General features: G+C 35.5%; 1 protein-coding gene across 1 annotated transcript; it reads left to right on the top strand.

The window, feature by feature from the left end:
* The first annotated feature begins 2,432 nt into the window (after window positions 1–2,432).
* mrc1b (mannose receptor, C type 1b) lies at window positions 2,433–22,660 on the top strand. Its single transcript, XM_058395282.1, has 32 exons — window positions 2,433–2,580; window positions 2,987–3,153; window positions 3,425–3,811; window positions 4,808–4,984; window positions 5,100–5,252; window positions 5,392–5,505; window positions 5,634–5,771; window positions 5,874–6,053; window positions 6,786–6,943; window positions 7,106–7,222; window positions 7,316–7,431; window positions 7,570–7,718; window positions 7,834–8,033; window positions 8,332–8,456; window positions 9,722–9,794; window positions 9,911–10,064; window positions 11,662–11,697; window positions 11,795–11,961; window positions 12,054–12,112; window positions 12,208–12,308; window positions 12,767–12,909; window positions 14,873–14,975; window positions 16,661–16,806; window positions 17,456–17,473; window positions 17,608–17,713; window positions 17,814–18,040; window positions 18,152–18,317; window positions 18,667–18,825; window positions 18,941–19,057; window positions 19,342–19,509; window positions 21,730–21,759; window positions 22,020–22,660. Exons 2-32 carry the CDS (start codon window positions 3,078–3,080, stop codon window positions 22,238–22,240), a joined length of 4,284 nt encoding a protein of 1,427 aa, XP_058251265.1. The 5' UTR covers window positions 2,433–2,580; window positions 2,987–3,077; the 3' UTR covers window positions 22,241–22,660.
* Window positions 22,661–23,331: the final 671 nt, after the last annotated feature.

A 23,331-nucleotide genomic window follows, 5' to 3' on the forward strand; every position in this document is an offset into this window, starting at 1 on the left:
TGTTGCCCATTTCATTCATTAAGTTTCTGCTTTTCACAACATATGATTATATCTACTGGGATGTCTCCTCTTCTCTGTAAATACAAACAGGTTTAAAAATCAGATGGTATCATGGGTGCTATCAAAACGCAAAACAACTCAATATTTTCACTATCAGAAAGGAAAAAAATCTGCATTTTGAAAATATCTGTGCTACTGTGTCACGAGTTACACACCTGTTTCTGTTGACTGAGACGCAAATTTCATGAGTACAGCTTTAGTGATCCATCCTCAATATGTTTTAAAAAGAGCTGAAATAAATTATTACATATCAGTCTTATTTAAATAACATATTAGTAGAGGGGTCAGCTTGGTTAAATTATGGCATGCAGGTAATTGAATTGACATTACTATGCAGTATATGCTTGTGCCGGAACAAGAAATTCTGCTTGTGAACACTCTTTCTGTGAGGCTGGATTGGAATTTAATGCTATTATTTGATTTGTCACTTCAAATATTTGTTTTCTCATACAGTTTTTGAATAAATGTATAATCACGACATACACTACTCAAAAAAAGTTAAGGATATTCGGCTTTTGGCACCTAAAATGCACTATAATCTTTACAGGTGAACTTAATTTGACCTTCTCTACACTTTTGAATGCACATGTCCAACTGTTCAGTGTTTCAGTACTTTTTGCATAACTTGCTGTTCTCTAACAAGGTGCTTAACGGCAAAATTAAAAAAACTGGTGTTTGATCCATGAATCGACCAATACATTTTCTGGTTCAATTAGAATTGGTATTTAAACAGTCCTCTTCATCATGCTGTTCACATTTTGACATCATGAGACCAAGACCACACCTAACAATTGATCAACAGTACCTCACCATTGTGAGGCTTCAAACAGGATGTTCTCTGAGGGAAGTGGCCACTGAGCTTACAGTGTCACAGAGTGTCATCAGCAGGTTGCTACAGAGATACAGAGAGACTGGAAGAGTCACAGAAAGAAGTGGACGTCCTTTGGCCACATCCCACACTGATGACCGCTTCATTGTGAACAGTGCCCTGCAGAACCAGATAATGAATGCCACTCAACTCCAGGTACATTTAAGGAAGGTGAGAAGCACCCAAGTGTCACGTCAGACCATTCGAAACGGTTTACATCAGCGTGGTCTGCGTGCTAGACGGCCTGTGAGGGTACCTGACCACACCACCAGGCACAGGTGTCGGGCCGGGGAGCATTTACACTGGACGAGGGACCAGTGGGCCTCAGTGCTGTTCTCTGATGAAAGTCGATTCACGTTGAGCAGAATACAGAACTGCCCTACATCTTGTGAATGGTACAGTGACAAGCCAATACTACCTGAATAAAATCATTAATCCAGTCATTGTGCCCCTGCATGAACAACACAGGCCTAACTTCATCTTGAAGGATGACAATGCTCCAGCTCATCGAGGTTGCATCATTAGGGAACGGCTGCTGGAGGCTGGGGTACCTCAAATGGAGTGGCCTGCACTTTCTCCAGACCTGAATCCTATAGAAAACCTATGGGATCAGCCGAGTCGCCATGTAGAGGCTCGTAACCCTGCACCCCAGAACCTCAATGACCTGAGGGCCGCCCTTCAAGAAGAGTGGAATGCCATGCCTCAGCAGACAATAAGTCGACTCGTGAACAGCATGAGACGTCGTTGTCAAGCTGTAATTGATGGTCAAGGGCACATGACAAATTATTGAGACACTGACATTTTTTGTTGTGGTATACCCCCCACTGTTGTTGGCTTTTGTTTCAATAAATTGTTTGAGATGAGGAAATCACCATTGCATGCTTCTACTTAAATGCACTACTTTCATGATATAATATCACTGTAGTGTGAACTCTTTACATTTTCCATAAATTTCACCCAAAAGACAAATATCCTTAACTTTTTGTGAGTAGTGTATACCTCAAACTTATTGCATATACCCTTCATCTGGGTTATGAAATGTTTTAGTCATATTAAGAAAAAAATTACCTTGTCGAGCTCTTATATCGTAATCTTATCGTAATACTGTGGGATTGGGATTTAAAAGGGTGGCAACTTTCAGTCCTTTAGATGGCATGGATTCCTGAACTGCTAATTCAGCACTTTCTACATTATGCAAGTCTTGGGACAGGGGAAGTGAAAGCACATGTTTTATCAACATTTCCTGTCAAAGACCTTTTGACATGTTTTATCAACATTTCCTCTAAAGGACCTTTTGACATAAGCCTTGGATTGAATTACTCATGCATTTTTAAAAAATATTTTCTATTAATTTGGGAATGAAATGTCTCTGAAATCGATGTTAATTCGTTATTAAAACACACTGAATTGTGCTGTAATGACGGTCATAAAAAGACATGGTCAAATAGTGATTGTTAGGATTCTATATTTCCCTAAATGTTAAATGAATGTGTCTGTTAGTTTGTTTTTGTTTTATTGGCTACCAGCTTCTATTGTAAGAACACCCTGGATACCCCCTCCTCCTGAAGGACAGTGATGAGACAGAGACTGCTGAAGAAAGCCATAAATATCACTGCTCATGGATACATTTATTACTGAATGTTTCTTATCAGGTGAATGAAATGATTAACAAAATCTATTCTTAACAAAACAAACAAACAAACAAAAACATATAAAGCTTTCTTTTACATCCTGACATGACAGTAAATTTATTGTTTTTCTTTATTTTTTGTACTCGCTTTTTTTTTTTTTTTGTATTCATTTTGTACTTAATTGTATGTACCGATTACTCATTTTCTGATTCACTTTAACCACAGGCATACATAAATTGCCTTTTCGGAAAACTGCTGAAAAGGCAGAATTTGCTTACAAAACCACAATTTGTGCAATATTGTTATTATTCATCATTTCGTTTGGTAATTTACCCTAAAGTCTGCTAAACATATTTATGATGAATATGATGAAATCAGTCACGAGTTAAAAAGAAATACATGTGTCATAAGATGTGTGCTCTACTAGGAAAACAGTCACCAGTGCCAAAGTGCCATTGTGAGCCTGGAACAGAGGCAAGTTTGACACAGGATTTGTCTTGTGAAAGGCTTAAAGGATAATGGAAAAGAGGAGGATGAAAATAATTGCTGCTATTGTGCTTATGCTTGAGATATTCAACAGTTTTGCTCTTTCAGGTAAGCTGCATGATTCTTCACATAATAATCACATTAGTCTAAAATGAAGCGTTAAAAAAAAGTCTTAGCCAGCAAAGTAATATGTAAGGAAAATGCATAGAAACAATGATTATTGAAGAAAATAAATAGTAGTCTGTAAAGTATTTTTAAAATAGCATTGAAATGACCCTGCTTTATTAACAGTGACAACAAAACAGCACAAAGATTTTACACACCAATATGTGAGGTTTTGTCATGCGGCTGTTTTTCTAATGCAGTATTATTTTTGTAGATGGAATTTTTTTGATCTACAATGTACATAAGAATAGATGCCTGACAGACAACCTGCAATGGTTAGAGATGTGTAACCCTCTCAGCACAAAACAGCAGTTTCGCTGGACTTCTGATGACCGAATCTTGAACATTGCCCAGAAGAAATGCCTTGGCATAGGGAGCAAGAACCAGGGGAATAAACTGCAGTGGTACCTCTGTAATGCTAAACATGACTTCCAGAAGTGGGAATGCACCAACAATTTACAATTTAATGTGAAGAATGAATCACTGTACCTGTCCCTTCAGGGAGAGACTTATTCTCTAACGCTGTCCAAAAAGCAGGATGACAAGAGCCAGTGGACGATACGTGGAACAACAGACAGCGTTTGCTCTCAACCATATGAAGGTAATATTACTGAAATGATGTGATTGTTACATTAATAGTACTCTACTACATTAATTTGTGCAAATATGTGTCCAACGTGCATTTTTTGAACTTATTGGACTACATAGAAAATAATGTATATTTGAACTGATTACATGCTTAAGTGGGATGTGGTTTTTGAGCATATGTGTTCAGAGAACTTTAAACTGTTTTAATTGTGAGCATTGTGGATGGGTTGTTTTCAATAATTTTTGCTTTATGGACTAAGGCTATTGTATTATGAGATGTTTTGGAATATCAAATGATTCTTTCGGGTTTTCTTGGTTCACCCTCTGTGTTTCTCAGTCATTCCACTTAGTATTAGGTTCTGCTAGATCAGGCTTTATGAAGTCTGATGTGAATGTATTTACTTAGTGGCATACTTCTTGTGGCTGGAACCATTAAAGTGACCATTAAGTGATAAAGATAAAGTTTAGATGTGTATTTTATACAACACTAAGCTTTCTGTTGTTCATTTCAATCAAATGGAAATAAATTGTTCTTGTACAAGCAAGAAAATTGCTAGATAATATAGCAGAATACTCCTTGGTGCTATTTATTACATTTAATTAAATATGCTAGGTAGTTAAATGTAATATATTTTTGTAAGGAAATTGTTACCACTCTTTTTTTGAGAAAATTTCACTCAATTTGGTTAGTGTGCTGTTCATTCTTTTATTAGCTGTAGAATGTGTTAAAACTTGTTTCTACTATGTGCATAATAAATAAACAAATTAGGCTTTTTCATATGGACAACCATAAGGAACTGGCACATACAATATATACTACTCAACAGCATGAAACAACATTCCAAACTTTTACATTTTTATTATGTTATATAGAATTTATTGTAAATTGTATTGAGACTCTGTGCACCTACTGAACTGTAAAGGATTACATTGTGAAGTTGTAAAGAAATGTGCAACAGTAATATTTAAACAAAGTGAGCAACATATACTCTTTTCTCTATGTTCACAGAATTATATACACTGGGTGGAAATGGCTTGGGTCGCCCATGTCATTTTCCATTCTTGTACAAAAATAAATGGTATGCAGACTGTACAAGAGAGGACTCTGTCAAACGCCTGTGGTGTGCAATTGAAAGTAGATACGATGATAATCAGCTCTGGGGTTATTGCCCGACAAATGAAATAGGTACTGTTATATTATGTTATATGGAAAGAAATTATACACAATATACAATATACAAATTGTGTTGTAGCATATAACATTCAAAAGTGCCTATTTACAAATGTATTTTCTTTTACAGATGATTTCTGGAGCAAGAACCCTCTCACGGGCATGTATTACCAGGCAAACAAAGAGTCTGCACTGACCTGGCATCAGGCCAGAAAAAGCTGTCAGCAGCAGGGGGGAGAACTCTCGAGCATAACTGAGCCCCATGATCAAACCTTCCTCTCAGGTAACATATGAATACATGAAAAAAAATGTGCTGCAATTAAGCAAAATTAAAAATAATAGAATAATAGTATATGTGTGGTATGGTATGTGTAATTTATATATATAAAAAATGGATTTTATGAATTGTTATTTTCACTAAGGTTTGACTCAGGCTGCAGGCCCAGGATTGTGGACAGGGTTAAACAATTTAGATGACTCAAGTGGATGGCACTGGATCAACAGGCAGCCATTACGTTATTTAAACTGGCTCAAAGGTGAGTTTTTAGCTCCACTATACAGTCCCTGGAAGACCATCAATATTCAATGTCTGCCATAATACAGCAACAATTATTTAATCTCTGAATTCATACATTCATTTCTTCAATCTTTTGCTTTGGAAAAGGCCAACCATCCTCACAACCAGGTCATACCTGTGGGGTGATAAGTCAGCAGCATGATTCCAAATGGTCAGCTGATGATTGTTCTGCGAGACATGGGTATATCTGCCAAAAAAGTCGCTACACTCCCACTATTCCACCAAGTAATCAATATCTTTATTATAAAATTATTTATTACACAATACATAGCTTGTCTTTGGTTGACCTGTCATTTTAAATGTCATTTCGTGTCACTTCTCCTCCAGTGGTACGCACAGGATCTTGCCCCAGTCCATGGATACCTTACTCAGGTCACTGCTACTATCTTAATCGTGCCAAAAAAACATGGATGGAAGCAAAAGATACCTGTCGACGTGATGGTGGAGACCTGCTGAGCATTCTCAATGTAGAGGAGCAAAGCTTTGCCATCTCACAACTTGGATACTGTGAGTCACCATGCAGCTGCTTTCCAGTATTACATGAAATTCAAGGAAGAACCTTAAACACCCTATTAGACATTAAATATATATAAATGCATGTGATTCATTCTACCAAAGAACCTAGCACTTCCTGTCATATTTCAAGGACGTTCCAAGAAACATGACAATATTATCTCTTGCAACTAACTAAGTGAATGTACCAATCTTTCATTTCTGTGGCAGCTGGTGGTTTTCAAAATAAGGGAAGTCTGTTACATCCATAGATAACTAGATCTGTAAATAATAAAATCAATAATGATTAAACAAAAAATGAATGAAAAATTTAGTTATTATATAAAGTTATTAAACATAACTTTATATAGACAATTGTTTTAAAATATTTACCAATAACAAGGATTAAATAACAAGCTCTACAATTTGTATAAAAATGCCATGAACTGTAAGCACTCCAATATGTTTAAGTTTGAGATGTCAGTTCATTTGTGTCTCAGTGCCTCACAGTTGGTTATGCACCGTTAACTTTTTTTTTACTAAAGGTTAAAACAAAACAGGATTTTTTCAAGTGCTTGTTCAAATATTGCTAAAATACTGAATTCGACCATGACTGATAAACAACAATTCCTACATTTAAATTAGAAATATTTCATTGCCACATTGCAAGGCTGCAATTGCAAAACAATTGCAGCAACACTGATTTGTCTGTGACTCTTTGTCATTTGTTCCAACCGAATTAAACAGTAAAGACGGATGAGTTGTGGATTGGCTTGAATGACCTCAAGACTGCGATGTATTTTGAGTGGAGTGACCATTCCAACGTGCCATTTGTCTCATGGGAGAAGAATGAACCAAGCCATAATGCTGACAATAAAGAGGACTGTGTTTTAATAAGAGGAGAGGTACATTTGCTGATTCACAATACAAACACTATTTCTGGCAAGCTTATCCTTCTCATACTCTAACCATGGCTTATTCAGAACCATCAGTAGTTCTGTTAAGAATATAGATTAGCATGTGTAGCATTAGGAGACACAATGACTCATTCAAATGCATTTTTCTAGGAGGGCAAATGGGCTGATGCAATCTGTAAAGACAAGCATGGATTCATCTGTAAGAAAGATGCAAATTCAAGTCCATCCACTAATGATACAGTTATCACAAATCATGGCTGTAAGCCTGTAAGTGCTTTGTTTCGAAATTATTGGAGAAGAAAAATATATTGTTTTTGCTATAACAATTTTACTGAATATTCATTTTAATTTCTCATTAAGGGCTGGATCAGATATGGGTACTACTGCTACTTTGTAGGAACAGAAACTAAAACATTTGAAGAGGCTAAACAGACATGTGTGAAAACTGATTCTTATTTGGTTGATATCACAAGCAGGTCAGAGACTTTTGTCATGGAAAATGCTATAAAAATAAATATAATAAAAATATAAAGAGTTTTATAACATTTTAAAAACAGTGGGTTTTGTATTTTTAAACCACTCTTTATTTCTGTCTCTGTTTCTATTCTGATCAGAGTTGAAAATGCTTTCCTGACCAGCATGGTAGGAATGCGACCAGAGAAGCACTTCTGGATTGGACTCTCTAATATCAAGGATCGGCACACGTTTGAGTGGACTACCACCAGAAAGGTTTCGTACACTCACTTCAATGCTGGAATGCCAGGTAAATGCTGAATATGGAATGGGATTGAGTATCCTGTCAGTACAAACCCATCAATGCTTGTCTAATCAGTGCTACAAAGCTGAACATACATGCAATAACTATCTTCAATCTACAGGGGGAAAACAAGGGTGCGTTGCCTTTGCCACGGGAACACTTGCTGGATTATGGGACGTACTAAGCTGTACTAATAAGGAAAAATATATCTGTAAACGGATGGCTGAGGATGTTATCACTACTGCGGCCCCTGCAACTACCCCTGCTCCCAACTGCAGCCAAGATTGGTATCCACTTTTAAACAGAGACTTCTGTTTGAAGGTATATTGCAGATGAACATCATTTTATTTTATTTTATTTTATTTTATTTTATTTTATTTTATTTTATTTTATTTTATTTTATTTTATTTTATTTTATTTTATTTTATTTTATTTCTCTATATAAAAACATAACCAGAGAAATACAGACTGGAAATCAGTGTGGGTTTTAGTGTTTGTCTACAGCTGTTTTACTAGCACATCTCAGTATGCTGAGCACTTTCTAGTGCACACATTTAATGATATTCATACTCAGATTTAACCAGTTGCTGGTTAATGAAACCCTTTCTTTTTGTTCAAGTTATTTAATGTGCCAAGTGAACAACAGAAGTCTTGGTCTGAAGCACTCAGCTTCTGCCGGGAACTTGGGGGTGATCTGCTGAGTATCCATGGTCCCTTGGATTTGCACCTGATTCCAAATGTCTAGTAAGAGTGCTCTTTTTTCACGTACATGCAAACAAGATCTTCTTATTATGGTTAATATATTATGTATATACAGTATATGTTGGAAGGAATTGGCCAATGTTTTTATGGTGAACACAGTTTAGTAAAGAAATTCAAGCCAAATACTGCACAGCACATAGAAGAAAAGAAAATTAGAATACACGGAATAATCCAGAAGACATAAAATTGTATCAGGGTTGCTGATCGTAAAATGTGTTTCACATTAATTCATATTTGGATCACATTTTAGGTCACCTTTACATTGCATGTGGAAAAAAATGTGATTTTCAAAAAATAAAATAAAATAATGGTATAACCAATGGTTATAATGAGTAGGCTATAGTAAGTAGAGTAGAATATGCAATAACAATAAAATTCCTAACAACATTAATAATCATAACTGCACAAATGGAAACCTTGTATGTAGTAATTTATTTCAGTGTCTGTGTGTATGTGGCATATTATTATTAAATTACCTAGCTCTCTGAGTTACTGTGCCATCACTCTTCTCCAAGGTCTCTGAGGTCGTTAGAACAGTTGTTATGAGTCTTTTACAGAAGGCTATAGGCTTACCTTTACAGTGGCTGTACCAGGATTGTGTCCCAAGATGTACTGCCCATTTGTAACAGCTTTTAAATTGAGAATAAAAGCACATATTTACATATTACAACAACATGCAGATGCTTCTCAAGCTTTTCCTTCCAAGAGTCATAATTTCCTTTAACAATAAGCTATGAGTCTATCAGTAGTGAATCATCAGCCTACAGCTTTGACAAACACTGGAGATGCTGCAGATGCAAGGCCTTTCTAAAATAAGGAATAGTGCAGAGAAATATTCATCACAGATGCTTCTCTTACAGTCTGGTGAACAGCGTAGTTCCACATGTTTCCTAATGTAAGGTTTGAACACATCAACCAAATGGAATTGAGAGTGGTCCATTTGTTCATTTATATAAACTCTAATATATTTTTAGCTGAGTTCATTTTGCATTTTGTTTAATTTCTTTGACAATTTGGTTCCTTCAGTTTGAACCACTTCTGAAACAGATCTATGTTCATAATTGGGCCAGATATTTAAAATAATATTTGCTCCTGCATTCGTTATCTAACAACAGTGTGTGAACCTACTCCTTTTCTAAATGTCCTCCTAAAATATGGTATTGGGCCATTGTTCAAAAAGCTTTTTGGCTCTATTTCAGTAAAGTGTTAAAAAGGTGAAAGCATTATGTACATCTTTATTTTTGCAGCACTCGTGGAGCATGGATTGGATACAGTATCCAAGATCCCTCTGTTGGTTATGTATGGAGTGATGGATCCTCTGTAAGTATTTTTTGCTTTTTTAATATGCAACCCATAACTGAAGCTTTATATTATTGACTGAAGAACACAGGCTCATATGGACTGTGTGCTTAGCTTTGATTTTGACTTTCATTCAGACATCTTACGAAAACTGGCAAGAGGATGAACCAAACAATTACAACAATGTGGAAAACTGTGTTGAAATGACGTTTTGGTGGTGGAGAAAAAACGGAGAATGGAATGACGTGCACTGTGAAGACAGAAAGGACTGGTTTTGTCAAATTCGAAAAGGTAAAGAGACTCTTAAAAGTCACAACAGGTTTTTTTTTTAAGCAACCTTTTGTAATAACCTACATCATATTATATGATTCTAAATTGCACAGAGTCACTTATATCAATGATTTCAAGTCGCACATTTCGCAGGCTGTTAGAGCACAGGACTGGCTGAAGTAACTTGGCAGTGCTGTAAATTTTGTTTCTGCTGGGGCTGTAAGCAGACAATAAGGCATTTAATTAAAGACTATTGTACACAGAACAGTCCCAGAAAAAACTGTGTAAAGCTGATGTATCTTTTGATGTAAAAAAAAAAAAAAAGTGTATAACAGGATGCAAAATAGGGCACAAGACCAGAATTATACATAGGCTACCCTGAGCTGGGGCCCCAGATTAATCAAGATATACTGTATGAATAAATATTTAGGCTTTCAGATATATAGCTATAGATTGAATTGTGTTTAGGTGTTTGATTTAGGATTTAGACAATAGGAAGGAAAACAGATTTATTCATGTATGCTTTTAATATTAGCTAGCTAGAAAATATAACAGTGGAATCAAAAGAAAAAAAATTTTTACTGGATTTTACTGAGGTGGGTTTTTCATAAACTCTGTTACAATGATGATAGAACTTCCAAAAGGGAAGGTCAATTTGTGTAATTTAGTTTATGGATCTGTTTTGGACTAGTTTTAACCTAGCTTTTGTGATGGGCCCCTTTGCTATCTGTTAGAGGAACAGTCCATCTTAGAGGGTGCTGTGTGGCAATGTAGAGGTTAGATTCAGCTAAGAGAGCAGCATTGTGTCTTTTATACTGCAGTAAAGTTATTCATATTCAGACAATGTATTTCTGGTTAATCGTGTACAAACACCATAACAAACAGTAGCAGCTGGTGGTTTTTAAAATAGGGGAAGCACAGCTGTCTGTTTGTAGACAAGACCAGCAGTGCATGTGCTTGGTCACAGTATTATCAGTCAACCAGTCAACTTCAACACAGAGAGAGAGCTGAAAGTTTTTGTTCCTTAGCAACATTTGACAACATTAGCAGCGTCTGCCATGTTGTGCCAGCTAGCATATAAGCTACTAGCTAAGCAAGCCAACTTTCACTGTATAAGGAAATGACAACCAGCTAGATATAAACAAACAAGTAATTTTAGATAATGAATGCAAATAATAAAACCGCAACTGCAACTATTAGCCCCCTGAAAGTCCTTGTTTAACTGAGTGGTGTTGATATGTTTAAGTTTTAAATGCAGGTCAGTCGTGTTCATTACCGTTTCAGTGACTTGACTTGTGTTGGATTATGTCAAAGCAGACAAGTGTAGCACAACCACTGGATTTACTTTTCTTGCTGATAAAACAGTACCAATACCAACTGATGCTATCAGATAATATTAACTTGTATATAGAGGCACTGCAAAGTTTGTTATATTTAGAAATGTAAGAAACGAAATGGATTTATGGATAGACATTTATCAGAAATTAAATAGAATTTTTTTAAATATGTATTTTACTAATAATTCTGGTATATTATTTTATTTCAGTTTTCAAAAATTCTTTATTGTACTCTTTTAGTGTGAATCAAGTACAGATATATATACTCTGTTTTCTTCTAGGAGTTACACCAAATGAAGTGGAAATTATTTCTCAAAGTAAATCTCCATACTTTACACTTTACCCTTTGTATCACCATTGATTACTGAAAAAACATTTTCCTAAGAAAATTCTGTTTTCTCCCTACATTTGCAGCATATAATAAAACAGATGATGGCTGGGTTATATACAATGATAATCAGTATTATATCAGTAAATACATGTATTACTCTATGGAAGCAGCAAAATCGTTCTGTAAGCAAAGACATGGAGAACTTGTGTCCATTAATGATGATAAAGAAAGACTGTTTCTGTGGCATCAGGTAATTTTTGCTATTAGAGAGCTGCATTATGTCAGAAATACACACTGTACTTATATACCTGTTTTTTATTGTATGCCATTTATTTATTTTAGGCAAATATACGTCAAGATTATTATATTGGCATGACAGTTGATCTGGATAAGTCTTTCACGTAAGTTGTAAATCTATTGATATTACAGCACATAATATGTACATTGCTAAAACTGCGTGAAAAATAAATTATTCACTACATGTATGCACTACAAGGTGGATGGATGGGTCTCCAGTAGTATTCGAGGCATGGCAAAAGAACCAGCCCGCTGTTCTGAACAGTGAGGAGCATTGTGTAACCATGACTTATTCTCAAGGTAAACCAATCATCTAATATTATAAATAAAAGTTTTAAAGTACATAAAATCATACTATAAAGCACCAAAGGATACTTACCACTGTAATCATAGTCATCAAAATTATGGAAAATAAAATTATTTGTGATCACCTGCTATATAACATGTTATATAAAGAATTCACCTTTGCTAAGGGGTCCAAACTTGTTGCAGTATGACAATATGTCTAAACCCAAATACACTTTCGGGATGTACTGAAATTTATGGCCCTATGTGCCTTTTTGCCGAATGTCAGCACCTGACCTCAGTAATGCTCTTCTGGCTGAATGAACACAAATCCCCACAGCCATGCTCTGTGTGTGATTAGCCAGGTGTCAACCAATTTTGGTCATATTCGGGTCAGGTAGTATAAATCATACTGCTTATAAAGAAATGTTGGAAATTCTACAAACTGAATAACGTTCTTATATCTTCTCAAGGGCTTTGGGAGAGTACAAATTGTGGTGAACAACAAAATTTTATCTGTAAACGAAGTGGCTCTGTCGAAGTCAATTCCACTGCTGCTCCCACTAAGCCACCCAAAGGAGGCTGTGCTCCAGACTGGGTGAAGTTTCAGTCAAAGGTAAACACATTAAACACATCGATGTTATATATTCACAGTGAATGAAATCAAATTACAGTAATGATAAATGGAGTACAAACAGTAGCTCTGAACTCTGAATATGAATAGCTCCACCTCCAGGGTCCACCTATTTAAATACTGCTGCTTTGGACTTCAGTTTTGAATACAGCTCAAAGAGGGTATAATGGCTTTCTTATAGTTTTGTCATGTATAGTACTGTGCAAAAATCAGGGACCACCCTTTTGTTTTCACTCAAATGGCCATTTATTCTTTATTCAGTCAGCCATTTAATACTTATTAAGGCAGGACAGTTTAACATTTATAAATAAGACAGTTCAGATTTGATGCTGTTTTTCACTGATAAAGACCTGTGCCATTTTTTTTAATTACATCTCCCCATCATTGTTCTATATTGTCATTTTTTGAAGATTATACAATCGACTTGACATTGAAAAGTAGAAATGTGTAAATATACTAATTTATTAGCTTTAATATTGACCTGTATATATATATATATATATATATATATATATATATATATATATATATATATATATACATACAGGGGTTGGACAATGAAACTGAAACTGGTGAAAATGAAACTGGTGTAGGGCCTCCTTTTGCGGCCAATACAGCATCAATTCGTCTTGGGAATGACAGATACAAGTCCTGCACAGTGGCCAGAGGGATTTTGAGCCATTCTTCTTGCAGAATAGTGGCCAGGTCACTACGTGATGCTGGTGGAGGAAAACGTTTCCTGACTCGCTCCTTCAAAACACCCCAAAGTGGCTCAATAATATTTAGATCTGGTGACTGTGCAGGCCATGGGAGATGTTCAACTTCACTTTCATGTTCATCAAACCACTCTGTCACCAGTCTTGCTTTGTGTATTGGTGCATTATCATCCTGATACACGGCACCGCCTTCAGGATACAATGTTTGAACCATTGGGTGCACATGGTCCTCCAGAATGGTTCGGTAGTCCTTGGCAGTGACGCGCCCATCTAGCACAATTATTGGGCCTAGGGAATGCCAAGATATTGCAGCCCAAACCATCACTGATCCACCCCCATGCTTCACTCTGGGCATGCAACAGTCTGGGTGGTACGCTTCTTTGGGGCTTCTCCACACCGTAACTCTCCCGGATGTGGGAAAGACAGTGAAGGTGGACTCATCAGAGAACAATACATGTTTCACATTGTCCACAGCCCAAGATTTTCAGGATTCTCAAGGATTTTTTGGCACCATTGAAACCGACGTTTGGCATTGGCACGAGTGACCAAAGGTTTGGCTATAGCAGCCCGGCCATGTACATTGACCCTGTGGAGCTCCCGACGGACAGTTTTGGTGGAAACAGGAGAGTTGAGGTGCACATTTAATTCTGCAGTGAGTTGGGCAGCTGTGGTTTTATGTTTTTTGGATACAATCCAGGTTAGCACCCGGACATCCCTTTCAGACAGCTTCCTCTTGCGTCCACAGTTACTCCTGTTGGATGTGGTTTGTCCTTCTTGGTGGTATGCTGACATTACCCTGGATACCGTGGCTCTTGATACATCACAAAGACTTGCTGTCTTAGTCACAGATGCGCCAGCGAGACGTGCACCAACAATTTGTCCTCTTTTGAACTCTGATATGTCACCCATAATGTTGTGTGCATTGCAATATTTTAAGCAAAACTGTGCTATTACTCTGCTAATTAAACCTTCACACTCTGCTCTTATTGGTGGAATGTGCAATCAATGAAGATTGGCCACCAGGCTGGTCAAATTTAGCCATGAAACCTCCAACACTAAATTGGCCAGTGTTTCAGTTTCAGTGTCCAACCCCTGTAAGTACTTCATGTAAAAAAAAATTGAATAGTACCAACAAGTGACTAGTGCTGAAAAGTAATTTGCTCGATACCCAAATGGTGGTCATAATACTGTAAATTTGTGCAAAATAACTCTGCTTGTTTACATTACAGTGTTACAAAGTGGGACTGGAGCAGAAAACATGGACTGAAGCCAGATCATACTGTAGACAACTTGGAGGAGATCTAGCTTCTGTTACTAACAGACTTCAGCAAGGTCAGCTCTAATCATAAAACTAAACATTCACACTTAGTTGTAATGGTTTAATTCATTTGAATATTTGGTAGTTAGTTGTTGTCAAATGCACAAGTAGTGTAGGACTCTTCACCAGAATCTGAGGAATTTCACACATTTGCTTTCTCTTAATTCCAGAATGTTAAGGAAATATCAGTATCTTACTACTACTAGGGAGATATACATTTTAAGTCACACCAATAGACTTAGGTGTGCTTACAGATAAGAGCTTGATTTTCTAATAAATAGAATGTTTTTAATAATTGGCTTTAGATTCTCCAGGGAGGGGAATGAGGATATGGGAGGCAGATGTATGAGCATTATGACACACACACACACACACACAGAATACATAGTCTCACATAAATCACAGGAAGGTGTACACATTCATTACCCATTCATTTTTTCTTCCATGACTCATTTACACAATGGTAAGTTTGTTAAAGAAATGAAAATAAAAATGAATAAATTGTTAGAATAAGATATAAAGTAGTATTGTTAAATGTTGATTAGTAATATCACGATCATATTTCCAGCATTTTGAGCACTGCAAACATATTTTGTTTTGAGTTTACATCATGTGCTTTTGTATCTGTCTTGACTCCATCCCTCTCCTGTCTTTGGTTGATTACCCTGTTCCATGTTTAGCCTTAGTTATGATTGTTTTGCCCATTTATGTCCTGTTGTGTTCATTCCTTATCCTGAATACTTGTTCATGGTATGCATGTCTTTCAGAGTTCCTTTCCCTGTTACTTCCAGAGCTCTGACTCATGGTTGCTTTCTGGATATTCCTTGTTTAACCCCGTCTGCTTGTTCTTTAATATAGACCATGACTATTTTGCTGGGATGGACCCTAAGTCCACTCTCTGTTAATGCACTGGCCTACCTGCATATTACAGCTAATCAGCTGCAGTGCACTGAGCAAAGACAATGTATCACGATTGCAAGTCGAAGGCACATGCAAGTGCAGACACTTTATTTTATTTACTGCAAACAAACAAACTAAACTGTAAAAGCCAAAAAAAGCAAACGCAAAAACTATGAGTCAGGCTGAGGCACACATGCGTGACAAAAGCTTGACAAAGAAACACACAGAAACCAAAAATTAAATAGGAATGTTAAAGTGGAGTAAGATAAAATAGGTGTGAGTGATTCGTGACAGTAGTGGGTAATGTAGTTCAGCACCAAGTTTGGAATAACCATGACACAATGTGGTTGATGCTGATAGTTCTCTCTAGTCTGCAATAATTATCAATGTCCAACTAAAACACCCTGGATATGTTTGGATATCCCCCTCAAGCGGAAAACAGCAAGTTTTTTATGAGGAAAATGGGGGAAATGGGGAATTATTAAATGTTCTTGGGTGAAATAAAATTGGAAAATAAAAAAAAGAAAAGAAATGATATAAGTAATTTATTTATTATGTCATTTTTTAAATGACTGTGTGAGGAAATAATAAATGGTCTTTCTTTGTTTGTGTTATATTTTTATTTATTAGATTATTAATGACTGTGTCATATTGGGGTTTCCACAGTGTCATGCCCATAGTCTGTTGCCTATAGTAACTATGTTTTGCCTTCTTTCTCTTTTTATTCAGAGGGAAGTAAATCTTCATTTGATTTAGACACACAGTGCTTCTTTTTTCACTATTTGTTTTTTGTGTATAGCATTTGTAACCTTACTGATGGGTGGTGATAACCCTGAAGAGTTATGGATTGGCTTCAGTAACTTGGCAAACAAAGGATTTAAATGGACAGATGGAAGTACCCTCAGATATACAAACTGGGCCAAAGGACAACCAAGAGAATATATGGTTAGATGATTTCATTGTCTGTGCTATTTTGTCTATGCACATTTTGCACATTTGATTTTCATTTAAATCATTAGTCAAAATTGTCAAGATTTTTCACAGTACCAATTTATATAGTAATGTATCATTAGGCCATTACTGATAATCGGTTGATTGTACAACACTTCTGCCAAACAGCATATGAAATGAAATGAAATACTGGTTATTGGTGGGTTAGCGACCATAGGTTTAACATATATACCTTATACCACAATGGACTCTTCCACCTTTTGCTGCTTGAAGTAGCCTTCATGGGGATTAATGTTAAACAGGTCTTAGGGACTATATCATTTTAATTATTATTAATACAATTATATGTTACAGAAAAACATTCTCTATTTTGTATTTACTGCAGTTCATCACATAATACACCAATTTTCAGACAAACACAAAAAAACACATTTTTGACTTTCTCTAAATATTTAGTGTTGAATGCTGTTTATTGTATGTTTTATGTAGAAAGATAATGTCTAGATTTTTTGTCATTAATGTTTATTTTTTGTCATTAATGTTAATTTTTGTAGCCATTTTGTTTCATAATTATTTTAGCCATTTTCTTCACATTTGTGGCTAGTCCTAATTCAACCCTGTTTCTGTTTTTTTTTTTACACAGTGGATGTGGGACAATCAGGTATTTATTTATTTATTTATTTATTTATTTATTTATTTATTTATTTATTTATTTATTTATTTATTTATTTATTTATTTATGTATTTATGTGAAGGATGGCATTTATTTTTGTTCACTTATTTTCCTTTATTTAGGAACCATCTTGTGTTGTACTGGGAAGCACGCAAAAAACTGAGATAGGCAAATGGGTAACAAAAGACTGTAATGACACCAGTGGATTTATTTGCACTCGTGCTTTTGGTAAATCTACATACACATTTTAGGAGTATTTAAAATTCTTTTTTTGCTCTAAGCATTTTCATTATTGAACAGTTAATAAAGTCTTTTTATTTTTATTCAGATCACTTTATTGAACCTAGCCCAACAAAGACACCCACAACTTACAAGCTTGGAAATGATTCTTACATGGTCTTGCAGAAAAACTTGACCTGGAGTGAAGCAAAGCATGAGTGTGAGTTAAAGGGTGCAACTTTGGCTAGTATTCGGGACTTGCGTGCTCAAGCTTACATTGAGCTGCAGACCTCAAAATATGAACAGCCCTTATGGATTGGCCTTAACAGCAAAGAGGTATGACAAAGGAAAATTAAATAGTAAAGAAGAGGATGTAGGACTTGTCTTTTCTGGCAATGATCTGTAAATAGACCAAAAAAGAAACTGCTGATATATTTTTGTGTGCAGACAGATGAATACTTTATGTGGATTGATAAATGGCAGCTGAATATGGAAAATTGGAGCTACGGTGAACCAAAAAGTAACCGCACCTGTGTTTATGTGAATGTGGACGGAAAATGGAAAACTGCCTACTGCAATCAAAACTTCTACAGCATATGTAAAAAGTCAACAGGTATACTCAAAGGCCAACAATCATAACCATTATATTAATTAGGCAGCTCTTTTATACACTTTTCCAAATCATACACTGTACTCAAGTTGCTCAGTTTTTGAAAATTAAACTTAAAGTAATCCAGTGTTTTGGCTACTTGTGAGTTGAAACAAAGTTTATCTTCAGGCTGAGTGGACTAATGATTCTAAGGCAGCAGGTGATCCTTCGTTTCTACATTTGACTACCTTGAAATCTCTGACAGTGTAGTGTGATCTTCAGTGTGTAGAAATAGAATAGAAATAGATCCATTTTATCCAAGATGCAGTCTTGGATAAAATGGATGACTGCATTCACTTTATGTTCTTCACAGACATTGCTCCAACTCCACCAGTGCAGTTCCCTGGGGTGTGCCCTGAAATAGAGGATGCTGACCCAAAGATGATTTGGTTGCCTTTTAGAGGGCACTGCTATGCATTTGTGACACAAAGCGTGTCATGGAGCAGGGCCTCTCAGCTCTGTTTGGCAAGAGGTGTGAAGAAAGCTATTATTATTATTATTATTATTTACATATGTTTGGATATTTCTTTTTATATGATCATATATACATTTTGACTACAATAAAATGATTTTTTTTCTTCCATCAGGGGCCTCTCTTGCCAGCATTGAAGATACAAAAGAAGAAAATTTTATACAGCAGTACATCAGCTTTCTTGGAAATGATCATGGCATGTTCTCAATAGGCCTCTTTAAGACATATACAGGTAATGCTATTTTTTATACTAATGTGATTCACCTAAATAAACCAGTGTCAAAAACTTGCACATTTGTTTTGCATTGCATGTGGTTAAACAACTCCACTTGATTATATACAGTTGTAGACAGGACATTATTTATAACCACACAATCCAGTGTAACCCAAATCAGGATAGGTTTCCTTTCATATCATCTCAGTTCTTTAACTGAATTGAATTGAACTGAATTGAATATGTTTAAGACATTGACATTGTGTTCATTTTTTTTGTTGTTGTTTTTTTGAACATCACAGAACACTGGCTGTGGCTGGACAGAAGTGTTGTGGATTACACTAATTGGGAAGAAGCTACAGAAGATTACTATGAGGGTGACTGTGCATTTATTTCCAGTGAAACTAAAAAATGGAGAAAACGTCACTGTGTGTATGAGAGTGCAGCATATATCTGCAAAACACTCAAGGGTAAGAAACAGCTGTCTTCAATATACTTTTATTCACATTTTCAAAAGCAAGTCCATCAGTATATTTGTATAGCACTATGTTGATACTATGATTATGACTACGAGTAGACTGCCTATTCCATTCGGAAAGAGAATTTCCTTTCAAACTGGAAATATAAATAGTAGTACTGTTTGCTCATTTCATTATTGACTACAAATACTTTGTGAGTCCCCCAGGAGCTCCTCCATTCTGTCATTGAGCATGCAGTTACATAACCTTCTCTTCTACTTTCATTTGTTCTGGATTGTTTTCTTCAGGTTCAGTGAAGACAGTATCAAATGCATTATGAGAGTTTATAACACATCCCTATAGCATAACTCCCCAGGAAAGTAGTGCTGATATCACTGTGAATGAGAATCACTCAGTTTATACTGTTTATAGTGCTGAATCTCTTTTTCCTTGAGGATTAGAATCACTCACAGATGTGAACTGATTGTTTTCATTTATGGATAATAGTCATTAAAGGCGCAGATAATGTACTCTATTGAGGATAAGCAGGGTGGCGCCCTGTGCAGTTGGCGTAGTTCACAGCCCAATAGTATTGAAATGTACTCTACTATATATGCTTACATTGTAGAGTATACAATGTTATTATATGTTATAACATTTTATTCTGTTATAACATTTTATTAAAAAAGTAATATATTAAAACATATGGTCTGCTGGTTATTCTGCATTCCTCATCAATCAGCAGTAATTAGTACAATGGTACGCTGTATGAAATCTCACAAGCCTAGTAGACTAAACACCATCAACAGTGACTATACTGCTGTCCAAGAGGTAGCTATAGCATGTGTCAAAAGGCATGTAAAGTAAGAAGGCACCTGTTGACCTACATTTAAGTCATTTTCTTTAAACTTAAACCCCTTCTTAAACCTCTTTAAGGTGCTTCCAACAGCACACACATGGTTGGTTACTTCCACATAAGTAACCTCACTAGACTGATCTGAGCACTTAATCATTTGCAAAAAACTGATAGGATGGTTAATTAATAATTGCCCTCTGGTGACTTTATATTTGTCAGGAAATTTGGATTCTGTATTAGAGCTTTCATCCACATCACAGTCGCTGCATGCTGACTGAGGTTCATGTAATTTGCAGTCTTATCTGACCATACCGATGTCCAGCAATTTTCTGCCTTTTGCACTTTCCTTGGCAGGTGTAAGTGTGGGTATATCTCACAAATAAGTATAGTCAAGTATAATCTCTCTCTTGTTATGATAATTATGAAAGCACAAATAAATAGACTTGCAGTAATAAGGCACACTGATGATGGTCTGTAAGACAGCCAACTTGCCTTCTAGTCTACAATACCCAGTGATCTGCCTCATGTTACTGAAATGTTTCCAATTGCAGCAACTGTATCCCATGTTACCAATACATTTGCTATAGTGTCATAAGCATCAGCTCCTTTATATTTAGTTACATGTCCCATGCAGCTTTATCAGGCTATAGCACTAACATGACCATTGATGCCTGTGCTTTCTGTATAAACGCACTTAGGATCGCCCACTTACTTACAGTATATCACAAAATATTGAATATATTTGATCAACTTTATTATTCGAGTTTAGAGAATGGGCTTACAGATGTTTTTGTAACAACTTGGTACAGGATATCAGCATCCTTGTTGCCACTATGCAAATGCATGAGTGACAGTGAATTCGATCAGTCTATTAACAGGATATTTTGGATATAATCTAAGCATTAAGCAACTAGATACATTTTTCACACTTGGCTTGGCTAGCTTGCTTAAGTATCACTGATGTGATTGTGAGCTGTATATGACTTTCTCATTACAACACTTGTCCATTAATCAGGTTTAGAATATGTCAGGGTCTGTGTCTGTATGTAGTTACTCTGCATCCACAGTGCCAATGCTGATGCACATTAACAAACAATTACACAGTAAATTACACTAAGAATAGTCCACCCAATATTTTTGTTAATGTCAATGCAAACTCCCTGGAATGAACAATGTAACAATAATATACTTAATACAAAATGTGCTGATTGTTTAATATGGTTATATTATTGTTTAACTATTGTTTAATACTGATGGAACTCTACTTACAATTGCTTCTGTTATACAGGGGAATTTTGACTTTAGACTGTAATTGTATTTTAATTTATGATTGATCCTGATCACATTTTTCTCCTTTTTTCCTATTTTTACTGTAGTTCCAAGGCCAACCACTTCAAGTACTACAGGTAATAACCCAGCTTATTCAATGTCTCTAATAAATACTTGTATGATGGAAATATATCATGCCCTGGAAATAATAATAATAATCATAATCTCTTAAATATGCCTTTAATCAAAATACTTAATATGTGCTTGATTTTTTTTCTTTTTTTGTTTGGTATCTGATTTTATGTTGCCATTCAGTACTTTCTGCATTTTTAATTTTACTTTATAATGCTGCATGCATCTTGTGTCTCATGTTTTGCATTATCTGATTTCTCTGTAGCTGAGGTTGTAAAGCAAAAGACCCTCGCTGGTGTGGCTGTGGTTGTGGTGATTGCAGTGCTGTTTGTGCTGGCTGGATTGGCTTATATCTACCAAAGATGGACCAAAAACCGGGCTGCTATACCTTCATACGAGAACCCAATGTATTACACTACAGAAGCCCCCTGTACAGAGGACAAAGATACCAAAACATTAGTTGACCACATGGAAAATAATGAATAAGTTTCATAAACATCGTTTTGTAAATAGTTCTTTCTTGTATTAATCATTTTATTCTTTACATTACACATTAACTAACGTGAATGTTCCACATTTGGGGTATTAAGTGAGTGGTTTTGAAATTATATCACTGCTTTGGGGCACAAATGTTTATCAGAAACTGGAAACAGGTGTTTTGGGTACAATCTAGAGTAGCTTTGTTCTTCAAATACCTGTTTGTCTTAAATTAAATAAACGAATATCACAGATTCATAGAGATTAGTCTGCATGTAAGTTCTTACAGGTTTATAAAGCTGTGTTTTTTTTAATGTATTCTTTTTTCCTATTTTGTAGCTGGTGAAGCAGTTTGGCTGCATACGTTTATGTATCACTGATCATGTATTTTTATTATTATTATTATTAAAAGGTTATTTAAAGTTATAACACATACACACATGCAAACATATTTTTCTTATGTAAAAGTACAATGTCATTGCAAGCTATAAAAGCAGATTTTCAGACCCCAGAAAGCATTTGTATCAATGCATTTTTGCCTCATAGGTGGAATCAATATCCACAGGCAATAGGTTTAATCCCTGGCGTCCAATTAGCGTTCATGTATAAAATAAAAAAATGAAATGTTTTTATGTTAAATATAGAAATGTGCCTATATTATTATTATTAGCTCTTGGTTGAACCTGAAAGATTTTAATAAATGTAGACTTTTCACTGTGATCTCGCACTACAGTGACATGTAGCTTCAGTGCAAACCTATGGCAGATTTAAGTACGCAGCATATTTTAATCGGAGCAAAAATTAACATTCATCGGACAACAGGCTTTAAATATGTCATTTGATGTTTGGCTAGGGCACACAGCTTCACTTGGGTGAGCGAAAGGGTGGGTTGAGTTTGCATAGAGAAAATATGGCATTAAATATTGCCTTTTGTGTTTGTCCCACCTGTACACAACTTCTCTATATGTGCTACTTTAAATAATAATAATAATAATAATAATAATAATAACATAATAATAATAATAATAATAATAATAATAATAATAATAATAATAATAATAATAATTATTATTATTATTATTATTATTATTATTATTATT

The sequence above is a fragment of the Hemibagrus wyckioides genome, linkage group LG07, assembly GCF_019097595.1.
Source record: "Hemibagrus wyckioides isolate EC202008001 linkage group LG07, SWU_Hwy_1.0, whole genome shotgun sequence".
Classification (NCBI taxonomy): Eukaryota; Metazoa; Chordata; class Actinopteri; order Siluriformes; family Bagridae; genus Hemibagrus; species Hemibagrus wyckioides.

Bases quoted from the DNA above. Each gene is read 5' to 3' on its own strand.
- mrc1b (XM_058395282.1), top strand. From the start codon at position 3,078: ATGGAAAAGAGGAGGATGAAAATAATTGCTGCTATTGTGCTTATGCTT. The intron at 6,944-7,105 runs GTACATTTGCTG...GCATTTTTCTAG, and splicing joins GTGTTTTAATAAGAGGAGAG to GAGGGCAAATGGGCTGATGC. The intron at 8,457-9,721 runs GTAAGAGTGCTC...TTATTTTTGCAG, and splicing joins CACCTGATTCCAAATGTCTA to CACTCGTGGAGCATGGATTG.